This window comes from Eptatretus burgeri, chromosome 9 (assembly GCF_056783735.1).
Source record: "Eptatretus burgeri isolate ZD-2024b chromosome 9, Ebu_testis_v1, whole genome shotgun sequence".
NCBI classification, from domain to species: Eukaryota; Metazoa; Chordata; class Myxini; order Myxiniformes; family Myxinidae; genus Eptatretus; species Eptatretus burgeri.
This window is the reverse complement of record NC_140969.1, coordinates 46,700,475-46,721,064: the sequence shown is the minus strand read 5'-3', so window position 1 is coordinate 46,721,064 and position 20,590 is coordinate 46,700,475. Positions and strand designations below refer to the sequence as shown.

Sequence of the window (20,590 nt, the reverse complement as noted above, 5' to 3'; positions counted from 1 at the left end):
ATTTCATCACTTCAGAAACCAAGCGATTACTGGAAGAAGGAATTATAGAACCGAGCGATTCGCCATGGCGCGCACAGGTGTTAGTAACCAGCAGTCAGAACCATAAGAAACGAATGGTTGTCGATTATTCCCAAACGGTCAATCGCTTTACCCAACTCGATGCCTACCCCCTGCCGCGCATAGACGAGATGGTCGAACGCGTGGCCAATTATAAGATATTCAGCACCATCGACTTGCGAAGCGCCTATCACCAAATTCCCATCCGAGAGGAAGACAAACCTTACACCGCATTCCAGGCAGGTAGGCGCCTCTACCAATTCAGGAGAATACCTTTCGGTGTCACGAATGGGGTAGCTTGCTTCCAACGGGTTATGGACGACATCATCTCAGATGAAAACCTCAGACACTTTTGTTTACGTGGACAATGTCACAGTGTGCGGTAGGGATCAGGGGGAACATGATATGAATCTGGACAGATTCTTGAGCATTGCTAGAAAATATAATCTGACTCTCAACTACGAGAAATGCGTATTCTCGGCAAGGTCAATTGACATTCTCGGCTACACGATAGCCGACGGCACAATTAAGCCTGATCCTGAATGATTGCGCCCACTCCGTGAGCTACCACCACCTCAGGACCTGCAGACGATGCGCCGGGTGATCGGCATGTTTGCTTACTATGCGAGATGGATTTCGCAATACTCCGAGAAAATACATCCCCTAGTGCATTGCAAAAACTTTCCACCAGATGCCGCTGTTGTGACAGCTTTCCACAACCTCAAAGACGATATCAGTAATTCCGTGGTTTTATCGATCGATAGCTCGGTGCCCTTTGTGGTGGAGACCGACGCTTCAGATCACGCGATAGCTGCTACGCTTAACCAGTCTGGGAGACCCGTCGCGTTCTTCTCGAGAACTCTCTCTGGAAGCGAGCAGAGACACTCAGCGATAGAGAAGGAAGCGTACGCCATCGTCGAAGCGCTGCGCAAATGGAGACATTATTTACTGGGAAACCACTTCACGCTCGTTACGGACCAACGATCCGTGGCATTCATGTTTGATGGGAAAAATAACGGGAAAATTAAGAATGAAAAAATTATGAGATGGCGGATAGACCTAGCCTGCTACAGTTACGACATTGTTTACCGGCCCGGGAGGGAAAACCCTGCTGCAGACACCTTCTCGCGGGTCTACTGCTCGGCCGCTATCGGTCGGGCTTTGCAAGACCTCCATGTGTCTCTGTGCCACCCCGGGGTAACCAGAATGGCACATTTCGTACGCAGACAGAACCTGCCCTATTCTATTGAAGATATTAAACAAATGAATGCTTCATGCCCTGTTTGTGCTGAACTAAAACCCAGATTCTATGGTTCGGCTTCTGGCAGACTGATCAAGGCCACTTCTCCCTTCGAGAGACTAAACATTGACTTCAAAGGGCCCCTGCCGACCGAGACAGACAACAGATACATATTCACTGTTGTTGATGAGTATTCAAGGTTCCCTTTCGCGTTTCCGTGCTCGGATATGACCTCGGGCACTGTCGTGAAATGTCTGTCTGACCTCTTCGCTATGTTTGGGAAACCTTCGTACATACATTCAGACAGAGGGCCGTGTTTCATGTCGGCCGGGCTAAAACAGTTCCTATTAGAGCACGGCATCGCAACTAGTCGAACGACGGGTTACAACCCACAGGGTAATGGTCAGGTGGAACGATATAATGGAGTTATTTGGAAAGCCGTAACTCTGGCGTTGAAATCAAGAGGACTGAGGCCCGAGCGGTGGGAGGTTACCCTTCTCGACGCTCTGAATTCCATACGCTCTCTGCTCTGCACGTCCACCAATGCGACTCCTCACGAACGAATGTTTACTCACCAACGACATTATGTTGACGGCCAATCGGTGCCCGACTGGCTAACCCATCCCGGAACAGTGTTCATGAAACGCCCGGTACGACAAAGCAAGTATGAACCCATGGTGGAAGAGGTCGAACTCATAGATACTAATCCAGAATATGCTCATGTCAGGCTCCCGGATGGCAGGGAGACCACTGTGTCGGTTCGTCATTTGGCTCCCTCAGGTACTCCCCCGCCGGTACACCACCATCTGGCACACCTCCCTCTGACATTCCCTCCCCAGGTGTTTCTCCCCCAGGGACTCCACCCGAGAAGGGTGACGGCGGAGCTACCGCGTTCCACCCGGGGGCGATCGGGGAGTCATCTCTGGCTCGAGTCGAGGCTCACCAAAAGGATCAGAAGCCTCCCTCAAGTGAAACCGCCATCTACTCCCGGAGAGGCCGGCGAATAATACCCCCTCGCCGGCTCAATCTGTAAAGGGGATTATCGGCATCCTCGATGCTCATGCCCCTATATGCTCGTTACATAATATATCGATGCTCATTACCATGCTCCTACAACTCAAAATAATCCTCACTGCTTGGCATGAATGCTTCTGTAGTTTAGATAGTTCGCGTTGCTTGAAATGTATACTCCTGTAGCGCTGAAGTAATCCTGGTGCGTTAGCTGGGCCTCTAGTTACATTTTAAAGACGGGGAGAATGTGGTGAATGGAAGGTCGTGACGTGTGACCACGTGATGCCCGGCTCGAGCACAGAAGAGATAAAGCTGAGGTTCGGCTCGGTCGCGGGGTTTTGTCCCTGGGGCATTGCCGTTGTATGTCGCCGGCTCACTTGGTGCTCATTGAATGGTGAGAACACTGATTGATATACAATACTGATTTATTTTGCGGTGATTAGTTGCGCGTGTGTACCTTACTGCTTGTACTCCATACTGCGTTTGTATTTCCTGGTGTGCCCGTAGAAGCGGCTTCAATCAAATGGAATAAAGCCTAAACTCTGAAGGTTCTTCTCTCGTCCTCATTTCACATTGGTAAAAAGTTTGAGTGGGGGGATTTCCAAATTGATGATAGGTTTCATTTGCCATTATATCGTTTCTTTACATGTTTTGATTATTTTTTATCATTATGAGTGCAGAAATATATAATCTGCGATATGAATGTAGCATTACTCACCTTCTTCTGAAGATTGATCACCAAACAGTCATTTAAAAGGTGGCTTCAGTGATAACCTTCTAGTTATTTACCACCGGAGCAAGTGTACTTCCTGTGCTACTTGCATGTCAAAAAATAATTATTAGTAGCATCATCAAACGGACTAAAACAAAAATTTCATTTTCACATATGTTATTAATATGCATCTTAGGAAAAATAATGGGAGGGTTATATTTGTACAAGGACGGAAAGTAGACTATTAAAATGCTTGTAATTCTGTTGCCATGGTAACCAAAAATCCTAATGTTTTTGGCATTATTTAAATATTACATTCAGAATAGTTAATTAGCTGACAATATTTTAGGCAGAAGTATTTTATATTAAACTGATTAATCTTATTATTTAATGTATAAATGCTATTCCGCCTAAAACTTTTATATGTAACCAGGCCTCTAATTGGTCCATGGCAAGTGGGTTCTATATCTAATTTTTTAAGGTATGGGTCAATGTGTAAGTGTGCCAAGTTTCATGCTTTCAACACAAAATGCACATACCACTGCCTTCGCCGCCCTACTATTATGGGTATGTTTTGTTTAATTGATAACATGGTCACTTGCACATATTATGCAACATTCCAATGCGGTTTCATGCATACTATAACAACATACGTACCTTTTGCTGTGGAGATCTGCTTCAATGTTGTCGTCTGCCAGTATGCCAATTTGGAAGAGGGAGTATTCATTGTTTCAAAATGCATTTTGTAATATTTTTATTACTTTATTTAAACAAGACAATGAAAATGTTATCTTAAATATCCAGCCTGATATTAGATGTGTACATGAATTTTAAATAAAATAAAATAATTTAATCATTTGACATGTCAAATATTCTATGAATTTTCTTTTAACTTTGGGTATTTTTATTGAGAAAAAAAATAAGTATTTTAGAAGATAAGGGCCATATTTATGTATATTTTCAAATTATTTATATGAGGGTCAAAGACATATGAGAAACTCAAAACTTCGCAATACCTTTTTAATATATGTGCTAAATCGTTCCGGTCAACATTGAGAGGATAACAGATTTGACACTAGAAACAAGCCCCAGTACATTGTATTGCACTCCCTAATAGTGTAAACCATGTAATGGTTTCATAACAAACACAAAGCAATGAAACAATTTGAATAATACTCAATGTATAATGGAAGATTGATATCCATGGTCAAACATATTGTCCTATCTTGGAAAAAAATGGCAGCCATCTTGGAAATTTTATGTCAAAAGTATAGTGGCAATTTTCAGGATTTTATGTTCTATTAATGTGCCAAGTTTAGTACTATTTCCATTAAAATTACCCTAACGTTATCATTCTGCATTTTTTAATTTTTTCACTGGAGGCGAGTTTCGATTTGAGGGTAGTAGTGGTAAAAAAATGCATTTTTTTTTCCAATTTTGCAATTCCTCGGGCAGAGCAGGCCTCTGGATTTTGTTCCCTAAGGGTCTGAACTTGCAAAAAAAAGTGGCCTGCAAAGTATATCTTTCCATGACAGGTAACTTCATATTTAAGGCCCTTTTTGGAGCTTGGATCCCAGACTATAAATCCAATATGGCTGCCGAACTATGTAACCTATGAGTCATAGGTGGGGAACCTTTTTCTCCTCATGGAGAGGTGGTCATACCTCTAAATATGATTTTTGAAGGTTTACTTATTTATTTTTAATATGGCCGCCGAACTCTGTGACTGACGTCATAAATTTTCTTCTGTTGACCAATTTATCCCGAGATGACCCTCAAATTTTCATACTGATCGGATGTCGCGTTCTACGTATGCAATTATGACATCATTAAACAAGAGTGCAAGTGAGCACAATATACGCCCGAACAAGAAGGTATATACAGAATTGCTACTACATGGAAAACAGCATCCTGGTTTCCATGGCAACCACTTTAGATGACGAACGTATGTCGCGACACACCGTCTCGACAGTCTGTACCTATGTACCAAATATGAAACGTGAAAGTTGAAAACTTCGGGAGTTAGAGTGCGGACAGGAACGGACGGACGGACGGACGACCGGTATCACATAATACGCCTCGATATATATATATATATATATATATATATATATATATATATATATATATATATATATATATATATATATATATATATATATATATATATATATATATCGGGCGTATAAAAATCACTTTTTTCCCATGGGAAGTACTTGCCATGTGCCAAGTTTCAATGTTTTTTTTCCTTGGTGTGGTTTCAGAGATACAGCAGTCCAACGTTTCTCCTTTTTTCCAACATGGCTGCCACACCACATGACCTACAACGTCATAATTATTTAAACATTCTACATGAGTAGTCGCTCCTATGGTGAACACTGTGTCAATCCGATAAGCAGTTCCAGAGAAAAGGGAATTTAAAATAATGCAGACACATACTATGTACGTCCAGGACCGATCGCTTAACCCCACCTTTCGCTTCGCCAGCGTGTGCTAACAACAACAATAACAACAACAACGAAGATGCATATTTCTTCATTCAAGTACTTTTATTTGGTTAGTTTAGATTTGTCAATGTAGCTTTACACTGCAAAATATCAGACCCAGAATGGATTCATCGCCAGATACTGAGTACAATTCACCAGGCAAAGTAGGGTGGCGATTACGAAATCGTGGTTAGCATACAATACAGCATCATGAGTTATAAGGCACTCAATCAAACGTGTACAAAAACAATGGAGTGAAACTGAGTGCAGTCAATAAGAAGTGTACTTTTATCGAGACAAAATTACTGCAGGAACAAATTACTCCATGGTACCCTATCAAATTACACTGGTGTTCTTTGTTCACTCCTGAGTGATCAATATTAAATTCACATTTGCATGGGTAAAACAGCAAAAACGAACTAATTATTCTGGTACTGCCTTGGCAGGACAACCTTTCCTTTAGAATTAATCTTAACCCTCCGGAACCAGTTGAGAACCCATCTGCGTGAAACCTGCCACCTGGGTGGGGCCCCCGAAGCAGGTGCGACCACGTCCTTGGAGCTCAAGCTACAGATTAAACAGATACATTCACTCAAACACAGCACATACCGCATTTCAAAAGGATTTGATAGAAAGGACTCGTGAAGAATTAGAAATCACAATTTTTAACAATGTAAAATTGGTTCATATTCTCTGCAAGTGAGCCTTGGCTTAGTGTTAAGTGAATGGCTTAGTGTTAAGTGAATAGCTTAGTGTTAAGGAAATTGTGCTGATTATTCCACCAATGGAGCTTGGGAGGTAAACTCAGGAAGCCTTCCAAATTATTCCATAAAATAGTCTGAAGTTGGCACTTCAGTCGAGGCAAATTAAAGTCACATTGATTGGATGCGATCAATAACCTACATACATTGCATCCTCTAACAACTCCGAAAACACACACAGCACAAACTCAGTTAAAAGAAAGAACAAGTCATTAAACAAAAATAAATGACAGAAAACGACATTTAACTCAAAAGACATTTGCTCCTTTTGAACTCTAGAAAATTCAAGCATGAAATCTGGACTGCAGCATCAAATTGTGGGCACTCCTTGATGTGGTGCCAATATCTCAGCTGATGACCATTTCCTCAGGGTCCAGTGAAATAGTTGTTCGGTACAAATGGCATCTTGGTGACCACGGCCTCCACGAGTTTCTTGCGGACTTCCAGCAGGACAGGAGTACCAGCCTTTGCGCAACCGGTTGGCAAATAGCCCATGGCAATATTCTTCTTCAGGCATGGAGAGGGGCAGCCACTTGTAACCTCACCTGTGAGCAAGTATGAGGCAGTCAACATCAAGTGCTCAATTTCTTGAGCATGCCTCAACTTCTACATAAAAAGTATCAATAAAAACTTGGTAAGGATTGTGAGCGAAGATTTATAAATTTATATAACAAGTGAGAATCCCTTGGTGGGGGGGAGGGGAGGGTCATTTTACAATTTATCATCCCACATTAGTCTGCTGTATATTCATTGTGATTCGAGTAATAGAAATTTTTTTTGGCCTGAACACATCAGGCCGAATTTAACAAAAGGTGTTTAAGAGTTGGATGTGTGGAATCTTTAGTTGTGGGATGATCACCCTTTCAAAGTTAATTGCCTATCCACACAAGATGATCATCGAATGCATAATATACACCTAATCACAAGCTTTAAATAACAAATAAACTTTTTACACGTCGGTGAGGACATGTTTAAGGATGCATTTAAGGTCTTGAAGCAAGCATTTCATGGCTTGTAATTGGTAGCTTACATGAGACGGTGAATATGGATGTGTTCGGAGAGCTCTTGAATTCGCTCCAGAGGAGGCAGAAGAGGATAGGAATAAGGCAGCTCACCGACGTGCATTGGGACTCTTCAAGGATAGATGCAATCCTCCGGAGAAGTATGATATTATCAAATTTGTCCGGCATTGCAGCATCAACATCCACGTCATTGTGTACTTGATCCAAGTCTCCAGCTGTGATTGTCAATATTGCAACAATTTCTTCACTCAGTTCACCGATCACAGCTTCCCCACCTCCTGATTTTTGCATATCGAGTTTCTTCTCACGAACTAGTGCCTTTGCCTTCGTCTTTATCCTCCTTCAGAGTTCTCAGAGGCCCCTGACAGATGATTTTTGGCACTGGGAAATGGGCCACCATCCTGTTTCAAAAATCTTCCCATGTGAGTTGCTTTTTCTTATTTGCGTCCATGTCACTTTTCCTGTGTTTGATTGTTCCTTGATGAACCTTGATTAAACCCATTCATTGCTCGCATGAAACATTTACCCCCCTTTTCTTTCATGACATGTTGCTGTTGTTAGAACACACAAACTAACTAGAATGGCACTCGGTAGAGCACATACCTACACCAGACTGAAGAGTTTTGCATTTTGCATCCCACTGATAGACCGGACCTGCATCTGGACCTGAACCCAAATCGTATCGGTTTGTTCTCATCACCTTCCCAACTCATCAACCAAGCGGTCATAATCAATCAACACCTTTTTGAATACCATGCTATGTATCATTTTTGGCCCCATCTCTTAATGGTGAAGAATCACTTTTTAAAATTTAAAAAAATTCTCAGATCCAGATCAGAATTCGGATCTTCCCCAATATCAAATCAATTCTTGCTTGTCACACACCCAACCTGTCCACCACGTTTTGTCTAAATCTGTGCATTACATTTTGAGATATCCTGTTCACAGACAGACAGACAAACAAGCCGGTAGGCGGACATGGGTAGTCGATCAAGTCGAATTTAGTCGTTTTTCAGCCGTTACTTGTCAACAAAAGCGTCCACAGCAACGGTTCTCTCACACATAACTAGGACATACCATGAACCTACCATACCAGTTTCATGTATATCTGACTCAGTCTCCAAGATATAACGAACTTCGTTTTTTTATTGTTTTCGACCAGGGTTCATTCAAAGTCTATCTTCTCCGACAGTTTTCATAGGATCCGGCTGGAAATTTTTGACAATATGGCTGAATGTACTGCCCACAGTCGCTCGTGGCCCACTTTTTGATTTTCGAAAAAATAATTTTTTTTATGATTTTTCAAAAATTTCAAAGTCCTGTTGCTAGACAATGGATGGGTCCATAGCAACGGTTCTCATTTGCACACAACTAGGATATGGTATGAACCTACCAACCAAGTTTCATCAAAATCACCATTGTATTAACGGAGCACTGGACCGAACAGAGGGACATAGACAGACAGACAAGCCAGTAGGCGGACATGGGTAGTCGCCTACCCAATAGAACCTGACACGATGGGCCCGTTCGATGGGGGAATGACCTGAGGATGAAGCACAATAAAATACATGATTCTAGCTTCAAGGGTTAATGCTGCAAATTGTTTTTTCGTTAAAATACCCCCACATTCAGAGGTTTTTCGGCCGTTGCTAGGCAACGGAGGGGTCCATAGCAACGGTTCTTCCTCACACATAACTAGGACATACCATGAACCTATCATACCAGTTTCATGTATATCTGACTCAGTCTCTGAGATATAACGAACTTCGTTTTTTTATTGTTTTCGACCAGGGTTCATTCAAAGTCTATCTTCTCCGACAGTTTTCATAGGATCCGGCTGGAAATTTTTGACAACATGGCTGAATGTACTGCCCACAGTCGCTCGTGGCCCGATTTTTGAAAAATAATTTTTTTATGATTTTTTCAAAAATTTCAAAGTCTCGTTGCTATGCAACGGTGGTGTCCATAGCAACGGTTCTCATTGCACACAACTCGGTCATGGTATGAACCTACCAACCAAGTTTCATCGAAATTGTATTAACGGAGCACTGGACCAAAGACAGACAGACAGACAAACATATCGATGGAAAAACTGATAATAAGGGTAGAATAGAACAAATTTCAAAAAAAAAAATTTCGACTGGATCGACTACCCAACAGACAAACATAGACGGAAATACTGATAATAAGGGTAGACAAAAAAAAAATTTGAGATTATTTTTTTCGACTACATCGACTACCCAACAAACATATCGACGGAAATACTGATAATAAGGGTAGACTAGATTGACTACCCAACAGACGGGTGGAAACATAACCTCCGTCCACCTTTGGTAGCGGAGGTAAAAATTGACATACGCGAGGCCAATGAGGAATCATTTGGATGAATTGGTTAGGTAACCTCTTATGTGGCACACTGAACAAAATAAAGGTTTAAAAGGCATCACATCAACTTTGACACGCACAACTAATCTTCTGTTTATCTCTCTTTGTAAATTGCTATCTTAGACGCATGATTAACTGTGCATGTACAACGATGTTTTTTCACCGTTTAAGGTTAGTTGTGTATTAGCAAGACTCTCACTAAGCGCCTTTTGTAAATTTGCCCCTGACTGCATGCTTTCAAGCTTGTTGCAAAAGTCACTTTTCAACTAAATGGAGATAGTGTTGAACAAACTTAACACATTTTCTAGAGCAGCTCCTGATTGGGTGGGTGAGGGAAGTGCAGTTGATATCATGTATCTATACCTTCAGAATGCATTTGATAAGGCACCACATAGAATGCTGTTTATAGCTAGTAAGATGAGCTCTTGTGGAATGGCCAACTGGATTGGAAACTATCTGAGTGATAGAAAACAGACTGGTGTTGTTAATGAAAAGAGGTCATGCTGGGAGGATGCAAGTTATGGAGTACTCCAGGGATCAGTACTAGGACCATTATGCACAACGAGGCATTTTACCCGTAACTTTACTGACAGATTTAATAAAAAGAGAACGTGTTGTACTTCAAACATTCTATTCTATTCACTCTTTCAATAAGATGGAAAATGGCCTTGGGCAAATGACAGTCACCCAACATTACCTTCATCAACCATCCTTGCTGCTTATATATGGTGTGAGTAAAATAAATAAGACGTTCGTTTCTCTATGAAGCTCAGTATTGGATGCTTTGGTTGGAATCTCCAGTTAAAATGAAACATTTTTAATATGTCAAATTATCTTAATCAGATTTCAACATCACCACAATGCATATTGATAAGTGATTTAAAAACTCTTTATACTGTTCAAGATCATTTGTAATACCGGCTACTACTGGGGGCGCTACACATTAACATCAAAAGAATTAGGGGTTCCCCCCCCCACCCACCATGAACCCCCTCCCATCCAGATATGCTACCCAGACAGAAATCATACTTGGGGTACACTAAGGCAACATGCAAAATTTGGTTGGATTTGGTTCAGTCGTTTTTCTAGGTATTGCAGCATATGGAAAACAAAAACAAATATACAAATTTTCTTTTATAATATAGATTTACATCAATGATTTGAACAATGGCGTTAAGAGTCTGTTCTTTCCATGTTTGAAAGAGACAAACCTTGTAGGTAATGTAGATAGCAGGAGGGGGGGGGGGTGGTGATCAGATTCAGAAAAATGGAGTTAGTCATAGATTGGAAAAAACAATTGGCAGATTCAGTTCAACACAAGGAAATGTAAGCTGCTGGGCATGTTACACAGGAGAAGGATCTTGGTGTAACAATATATACCAGGTGTAAGCAGACAGCTAAAGGTAAAGCTAATGGGGTTTTAGGTTTTAATCGTAGGAGGATAAATTATAAATCAAGAGGTAGTGTTGAGACTGTGTCAGAATTTAGTGAGGCCTCATCTAGAATATCATACACAATTTGGGTCACCACATCTGAGGAAGGATATAGCTGCCACAGTGGGTACCAGCAGAGTGACTAGATAGATTCCAGGGCAAGCTCGACTATGCTATGAGTAGATGAAGGAAAAAGGACTTTATACATTGAAAGAAGGCGATTATGGAGGGATCTGATGGAGATGGTTAAGATAACTTAGGTTATAGAAGGAATAAATGCAGAAGAGTTTTTAGCCAAATGGACACAGAGAAACGGGTACCACAGGAGGAGGAGGAGGAGGAGGATTTAAGGAGGAGAGGAGAAAGTTAAGATGGTTTTAGGCAAGGGTCTTTCACTCAATTACCAAATGACCTCCAACATTAAAATTCCTTATGTATAAATATAGAATACATGATGATGCTCCAGACTTCATGTTTTCCACAAATTAGGTTTTTGCCCTAGATGACAATCATCTCTAAGCAATCTTTGAAATTTCTGAAACGGGATGTTCATATTGACATTAGGTAACTATAGACCCAATATACAATTCACATGGAAGTTAATTAAATGCTTAAATTTGGTCACAGCACGAGTGTGATATAATTATTAAGTGCATAGAGGCTTTCAGCTTCTTACTTTAAACTTAAATATGCATTTATTGGAAGGTCAGGCCAATGACCATTTTATGCATAAAGGTAAACAGAAATGTGTCACTGCATTGCAACATGCCATCTGTACCGATGGGTTCTTGTTCTTTGTTCAAGATGGCTGTGTGCTGCCTCGCAGGAGCTCCGGAAGAAACCAAGCCGAGACGTCGACGTGCCGGCTTGTTGGCGATTTGCTCCAAGATAACCGAAGCACCAGGGAAATCTGCCGCCTGGCGTCTTCGTTTCCCTGAAAGTTGGGCGCATGCACAACATATCCACGTTAACTACAAAACAAATTCTTCAACATGTTTTTTGTGAATGATTTACAAGATAAAAACAACTGAAAACTAGAGCGCTGTCGATGGCGTGCCATTGCATATCTCCACACTTCCCACTAAAAGCAAATTTGAAAAATGACAAAAAAGTTCCATCATGAATGACCCAAAATCAAATTTTGAGTTAAAATTTTTCTTTCCCATTTTGACCGCTGTGACCCTGAGTCCCCCACCCCGGGACATGAACCGGGATTCAAACCCAAAAACATTGTTACATACAGGGTGTTCCAAAAAAAACCCCAGACAACTTTGGTTGTTAATACATGAGGGTGAGTCAAAAAGTATTCGCAATATATTTTTATTTCAATAATATAACTACAATTGAGCATGTACAGGAGCATCATTTTTAAAGATTGTCCCCCTCCTTTTCAACACACTGAGTCCATCGGTTCACAAGCTTCTGTATGCCATCAAAAAAGAACGTCTGGCTGAGTGGCGAGCCACACATGCACTGCTTCTTTCACTTGTTGGTCACTGGCAAGGTGATAGCCTCTTAAAGCGTCTTTGAGTGGACCAAACAGGTGAAAAACCCAAAGGGGCCAGGTCAGGAGTGCATGGAGGATGCTCAACACCTCAGAGTTCAATTGCAAGAGGGTTTCCACAGTATGGGTGGCAGTGTGTGTACGGGTATTGTCATGCAACAATGCAACACCTTTTGACAGTAGCCCTCGGTGTTTCCATTGAATAGCTGGTTTCAATTATTTTGGTCCTTCCCCCTGCAGGGAAGAGCAGGCACTGTTTACCATTGTGCCCTCTCTTGATTGTGTTCCAAAATTGGACTTTGTGAGTCCCAGAAAAGTGTGAACATCATTTTTCCACCCAATAGTTGACTTTTAAATGTTGTTTTGATGAGTAATGGTGGATGTTTCCACTCCATACTCTGGTGTTTGCTCTGTGGCCCGTAATGGTGGATCCACATCTCATCTCCAGTGACGATGTGTCTCAAAAAAAGTGTTCCCTTCATGAAAAAAGCAGTTCAAAAGGCTTTGGCAGATTGTCACACAGTTGTGCTTGTGCTCTTCTGTAAGTTGTTTTGGAACACATCTTGCAGTAACTTTCTGAAAGCTAAGTCAGTTGTTGATAATTTCATGTGCAGAACCATGACTGAAAAGTAGTTGTGCCACTTCGTCAATAATCGACCGTCGGTTATCCAGAATCATGGCACGGACTCGTTCAACGTTTTCTTCTGTTGCGGATGTGGATGGACGTCTGGATCGTTCATTATCAGTGACACTTGCGTGACCATTTTCGAACATGGTACGACAGTCATACACATTCTGTTGCGGTAAAGCACTGTTCCCATATTGTGCTGAAAGTCTGCGATGGATTTCTGCTCCTGGTACACCTTCAGCCCACGAAAATCACATCACTGCACGCTGCTCTTCTTTGGTGCAAACGGACAGCTGAGCGGTCATGTTAACTCTCTTACGACGACACAACTACTGACTGCTCAAGGTTGAAATTGCTTCACAATGGTGCAGACAGCTTGTGCTTATACCTGCAAGTACAATAAGCAATGTAGTCAACAAAACACTGTTTTTAATAAATCATTGCGGATACTTTGACTCACCCTTGCATTTAGAACCACAAATGATACAACAATACCCTTTGGTTTGTATGATACAGAAACTCATGAAGTTTTGTGCACATCATCATTACACTTCAATCTGAGCTCCGTTATTCGTGCGCAGGACATCAAGGCAGTACACGAGTTCTTGCCACGTTCGGCTCAGCATGTTTGTAAGCAGCTGTGATCCAATAATGAAGATCCTGCAGGTTTGCCACCTTCTTGTTGAAGACATCTTTGACAAACCTCCACAGACAATAAAAATAAATATAAATTAAAGGGGATTATATCTGGTGATCGTAGGAGCTATGTGGTTGGTCTGTCTCGGCCAATCCAGCGACCTGGAAATTTTTCATTCAGAACGACTCAAACGACTAGGGCCAATGAGGAGGAGCACCGTCCTGTTGAAAAATGATATGGGGTTGCAGGTCTTCAATCTGTGGAAAGGTGAATCCTTCCAACATGTTTATGCAAATTATTGACGTCACTGTGTCCTTCGCAAAGAAAAACAGACCCACCAAGCGGTCATGGAGAAGGCCACACCACCCACTGACCATTTTCTTTTAAATTAAACCATCAGACCTGAAAATAAAGAAAACTTAATGAGTTTCTGTATCATACAAAACAAAGGGTATTGTTGTGTCATTTGTGGTACTCAATATATTAACAACCAAAGTTGTCCAGGTCTTTTTGGAACACCCTGCATTTAATACGTCCCTCAATGTTGATTGCATATATATATATATATATATATATATATATATATATATATATATATATATATATATATATATATATATATATATATATATATATATATATATATAGGTTTCATTTAAAAATGCACCTGTAATTGCATTTTTTCAGTATTTGATATTTTGACCTCAACCTAATGGGTGAGACCAAAAAAAAAGACACTACTCTTGCACCTTCGTTCCAGGTGGTGATCATAAGTACCTAGTTTGGTGAATTTCTGCCCAACTGTTTAGGAGATCGTGTGACGGACAGATGGATGGATAGGAGCCGATTACAATGCCCCCCCCCCCCATTTTTTTCAAAAGCATGGTGATCATCAAAACATAAGCAACAAAATAATCATAAATATATGAATCAAACTAAAATGGTATTCATGTCATCATTCAGCAGTCTGATAATATAGGGCATTGCAATTTTGTGGTGGTGCTCAGTTCTATGTTAAAATTCACAGAATTTATCACTAGGACTCAGTTATCTGCATAGTGATTGTTTTACAGGTAACCAGTCTGGAGATCAATTATGCAGAGAAGATGCAAAGTTTTTCAAACTTGGTAACGCCGTTCCTGTCGCGAGTTCAGCTGGCAGGTACTCAGGGCGTGACGGTAGGATTCATAGGTAGTAGTGTCAAAGATAATCCTCCGTGCAAAGTTTTGCAACACTTAAATCATGGCTTTCTGCTATTGTGTCAAAGAGGAATGCCACACTGGACAATACTCCAATATAGATCTGATAGAAGATCTGATCACAGTGTAGACATCTTGCATCAGAACATGGAACTTCTTCACTAATCGAAGCATGTACAACTTTCTTGAAACCTTAGAAGTAATAAAGTTTACGTGATTAGCCCACTTGAGGTCATTGCTAATTACAGCACCCAGTAATTTAACCTGCTGACCTGACTATAATCGGGCATTACCAAGTTTGATCAGCGATGGAGGGAGCTGACGGTGAGTGAAAGAAACCCACATGACCTGACACTTAGCATGGTTAAGTTGCATCTTGGAATCTGTACACTACTGTTCAAATTGCATAAGGAATGACTGGAGGGTACATGGGAAATTTATTTGACATGACTTTGCCAATGTTAGGTCATCCACATATTTCCATCTTCTGATGTCAGACAATTGAAGGGCATCATTGATGACAGCCAAAAAAAAAGAGCGGCCCCAGTTGTGTTCCTTGTGGGACATCACCTGTTACTGTTGAAGCTAAATAAAGTTGTCCCTTGTCCCGTACTTGCTGAGCATGGTGCATAAGCTGCACACCCATTGAATCAAGGAAGGTCTCACTCCCATCGTATACAGTTAATCGCGACTTATGATCCACCAAGTCAAAGGCCTGAGCAAAATCGGTGAAAAATAGCAGTAGAAATTGAACCAGGTTTGTCAGTACCAGCGTAAGGAAATCCAGCAATTGTACAAGATAATGGGTTGAAGACATACCTGCATGGTTTCCAAATCGTTGAGTGTCAATGTTAAGGCTTATATCAGTCATAAGGCATTGATGCCCTCATTTGGTGGTCCAGAAGGGGACACTATAGCTGCTGCCACCCTTCACCATACGTGAATGATTGCCATGTCCTGCTGCAGAAAAACCGGTGCTATCCTCACAATCTGACTACCGTTACTGTGTTTTTCTTTTTGAGGAGTGGGAGGTTGCAATTCAGATGCAGACAATCCTACCTGGTGTAATTGGAGTGAAGTGAAGGCCGCGGTATACTGAGCAGTAGTAGTGTGAAGGCCACTGCACATTGAGCGACAGCACGTCTTTCTTTACCTGGTTCTTTGGTAAGCGGTTCTGCGAAGAGGTGTTCCATGGCAAGCTGCCCCTCCTGCTTGTTTTCCTACTCGCCTAGATAGGTGTTCTTGGGCTTTCGCTCATCCTGCAGGGAAGATGATCACCATTGCAGACAGAATGCCTCGGCTGCTCCGAGATGCAGTAACCATGTTGTACGATTGTGTCCAGTGCTGAGAAAATTAAATGCCTATATCTGGCCGAAGTTCAATTCTTGCCCAACCACGCTCTTCATACTGTCCAGGAATGTGGAGTTTTGCATTGTGCACTCGTGCGGACGCGAGGCAGTGAATGAGGATGAGGACGCAGGGCTGGAAACCGTATTGGGTGTCCAGTACTGACTATCATCAGTAACCACCCTAGACCAGATCCTTATTAATATAACAATCACGAGACAAAATGGTCATTATCACCACCCGTATCACCACTCAGCAGTGATTGTTAAAATTTGAACTTTGATGTTATGTGAAGTGCTAAATTATTGCAAAATTGTTTTCTTGATGTTATTTTTATTCTGCTTTGGTGCTCTTTCTTTTTATTGCAATTTTATTTGTTAAAGTTATCAATTGTAAAACTTGCCTCAATTTGGCCTTTACTTTGGCTACGATGGAAGTTGAATAGAAATAAACCTTTGTTAAATAACTGAAAGTTTTTACGAAACGATCAGTTGCTGCAACGCGATTTGTCCAACCACAATTTTCCCCATGTAAGCCACATGAGTTTTCGTCCAGGCATTATATGACAAATAAGGACTGAACCTCACACAAATTGCAACAGAAAATCTGATGTGTTCATTACTCATAAATATGTCCTCTATAACATATAAAAAGTCCTAATGAATCCAAGTGGTGGAATTTTTTTTTTTTAATATAAATTAAAATTATTTTAAAAAAAATTATTTTTTTTATTTTTTTTTCCAATATGTTTCTTAACCGTACTCTGGTACCACTTTTTGCTACTTTATAATGGGATATTTAGCAATGCTCAAACTATATATGTAATCCTAAACACATATTTCCATAGGAAGATGGTCTGGTTTTATTATTGAGATGACCTGTGCCTTCAGATAAGATCTCTAAATGATTTAAATCCATTCATTCTGGCCTGGCATATATAATTTAATAGTGCATGCACTGATGTTCAACACAACTAATAATGTGGAACGATAAAAAGTCATGTGCTTCTGAAGACATTATTTTAAAGTAACAACACTAATATTATACTATACAAGGCAACATAATATTTTAGGTTGTCTGGTTACTCAACCACTGGTTTCATCATCGTCATCGTCGTCATCACATTCAGTCTGAAATGAATTTGCACACCCTGATCCTTTGCAGTTGCTACATGCAACAGAGCACTCAATGTCGTGCTTCTTGCATGTGCACCTTAGGCTGCTGCAATCTGTCTTGCAGCTGCATCTGATGACCTGCAGGAGTTCCTGGGGAGCTGGTGGTAAGTCAGTTTGGAGAGGGATGAGTCCCCCATCACTTTATTTTCATCCACGGTTCCCTTCCACTGCTGCAACTGGTCGTACACGCGGAGACTGTGGTACTTTGCTGCTGCAGAGGTAGGTGGTAGGCTCTGTGGCTGTACATAAGAAGTTCTAGTAGCCACCTTCTCACAAAAGTGCTTGTGTCGTCATGAGTTGAGTCCCTCCCCAGGCTTACCATTCTACGGGCAGACCAAAGCATTCTCTCCTGCTGCCACAACATCTGCTGTGGAAGCTGACGGTGTGTCAAACACTGTAGCTTGCTCACGGAAGTCATCACTGGTTGTGAATTTCTTGAGGGTGGCTCCTTTACCAATGCCATACAGGTGGGATGTAGCATCGCACCCAAGGATCACGTGGATGAAGAGAATGTGAGTGCACACACTGGGACCCAGTTGCTGCTTGAGAGCCTTGATTTTAAAGACACGTGGGTTGTTTGTGCTCTTCTTTGGCTCAGGTTGGAAGAAGAGGTCATGTGACTCGAGCTTGGTATGGTAGATAAGGAGCATGAGCAGATCTGTATCATCACCGATGAGCACAGTGTTTGTTGTGGTTGAAGACTCCACTGCTTTCTGCACTATGAGGAGATCAGCATCACCTGAAGCATGATTCGTCTGACAGTTCTTCTGCAGTTGGCCACTGAGCATGTTCATGAACTGTTGCTTGTTTGTGTTGCTTGCGAGGAACTCGTCTTTCTTCATTGTAACAGGCATGCCCTCATCAAAAGTCACGATTGCTCCAGTCCTCCTACCTGCTCATCTCTGGTGTGTCATGTCCTTTGTGGATATACCCTCATAACCATCGAAAATGACAATTGCCTCCCCATACTTTTTTGTGACATACTCGGTGTACAACCTGCAGATGTTATTGTACGTGGATCCACGTGTCCATGGGATGTGCTGAACAAGTGCTCCACCATCCAGCACGTACTGAACCTGGCCTGTGATCCCTGGAAGGCCAGGTGTGAGGAGGGCCCAGATGGCATCTGCTGGCACTGGCTTCTGTGGCTGGTGAAGCATTAGGGAGGTGTCAAACAGTGCTGGTGGATGAATGCACAGCTCATACTTGAATACTGACGCCAGATCTCATGATGCTTTTGCAGCAACTGTGAGTCACTGGGAAAGTAGTTGAGGATCCACCTGCACTGATGATTGCATGCTCAAGGTGATTGCCTGATCCCTTTTCATGAATGTGTACTCAGTAGTGGTGTGTCCATCCATGCTGGCCAAGATGGTGTTCCCGATGGTCTTTGCCTTGTCAACATTCACAGTCGTGTGTGCATGGACCCCAGTTGAGACACTGCGCAAGCTTGGATCAGGGCAAAAGGGGTTTCTTTCATGGAGATAGTTCAGAACGGTGTGCGTGTCCTTCAGGTCACGTGCTTGCCTTGCATTTGTCATGTCCTAGTTTTGCTCACCAGTGTTGTAATTGACTCCTGTGAGCTCTTGCATGGCATTGTTGACTTCAGCACAAGCTGGCATGGCGAGGAGCCATGTTACACACTGCTGTTCTGTCATCCCTCGCCCTTTTGTGAGGCCACCACTGGTCTTCATGCTTCTCATTTGCACTTGTTCAATGATGAGATCTACCGACAGGCCAGCCCATAGGCGATTACTTCTTCTGACCATGCACTGGACTGATTACTTTGAACATGCACTGGACTGCACCCAATATCATGTCTCATGAAAAAAAAGTTTCTGGTAGATTGTGGATAGTACTGAACCATTTGTGTGGACATCAAACAAGCAGACATGCAAAAATCCATTATTTTAACATGGGCGGCAATGGAGAAAAATGCCATCACCGATTTCAGTACTTTTCAATCGTTTTGACCACTTTGATTCCTTAGGACTTTTGATATGTTATACAGGACATATTTCTGAGAATAAACCAGTTGAAAGAGTTTCTGTTGCAATTTTTGTGAGGTCATGTCATATAATGCCTGTACTATTTTCCCAACAACCCAAGAAGAGTTTGAATTCAAATAGTCAGCTGAAATGGTGAATTTGAGTCCTTTCTGTGGACACAGCCACGCTTTTACCCATGAATGGTCAAAAACCTGATGTGGTACATTACCATGCATTTATAGTTGTATTCATGGAGCCACAAACACAAGTGACTTTACAGCAAACAGGTGAGCAAGACACAATTGCCTCCCACACAATTGGATGCGAGATGAAAAATTTGACAATAAACAGATCGAGTAATTCTCAGTTATAGACCTTTTGCTTCGACGAAGGGTGAAGCCTAATACGTCAGCGCTTTGTGATTTTTACGGTGGATAAATTTAACAATTTTGTTCTCAGTTTATGACAGTTGCTTTCGGTTTCAATGATAAAAAATAAACTTGGAAACATTCTCACCGATAGAAATAAACTCACCGATGGTCCAAGTCAAACCAGCTTCCACTGGAGTCGTGTGCTCTGAAATATCATTGCCATAGAGACAGAGGCCAGCTTCAAGGCGTAAGCTGTCCCGTGCTCCCAGTCCAGCTAGGTGTACGTCCGGGTTATTTAACAGTAGCTCTGCCAACTGCACAGCATTGGTCTGCTCAACAGATATCTGCACACATACAAGCAAACATGCTGCAAAACGACGGTGCTAAACTCGACGCCAGACCATTTCATTCAGCTGAAAAAGCATACAAACATATAACAAACCTCAACACCATCCTCCCCCGTATAACCACAGCGGGTAACACGACAATCTGGGATTCCAAATACAGATGTGACAATGCTGCACATGAATGGCAGATCAGACAGGTTTCCATTCAATCCAGGCTGCAGTATCTTTGCCATGGCAGGGCCTGCAGGAAAACACAATCAATAACAAGGGCTGAAATTTGCACATAT

General features: G+C 41.7%; 1 protein-coding gene across 2 annotated transcripts in view; it reads right to left on the bottom strand.

The window, feature by feature from the left end:
• Window positions 1-5,550: 5,550 nt before the first annotated feature.
• The window catches only part of AMT (aminomethyltransferase), a 41,176-nt gene continuing 26,136 nt past the window's right edge, over window positions 5,551-20,590 (bottom strand). For both annotated transcript variants that reach the window (XM_085895079.1, XM_085895081.1), the window contains 4 exons: window positions 20,399-20,544; window positions 20,120-20,300; window positions 11,886-12,041; window positions 5,551-6,812 (listed from right to left, as the gene is read on the bottom strand). In XM_085895079.1, coding sequence (XP_085751205.1) covers window positions 6,634-6,812; window positions 11,886-12,041; window positions 20,120-20,300; window positions 20,399-20,544 — 662 coding nt within the window. In that variant the 3' untranslated portion in view covers window positions 5,551-6,633. The remainder of the gene's footprint in view (window positions 6,813-11,885; window positions 12,042-20,119; window positions 20,301-20,398; window positions 20,545-20,590) is intronic.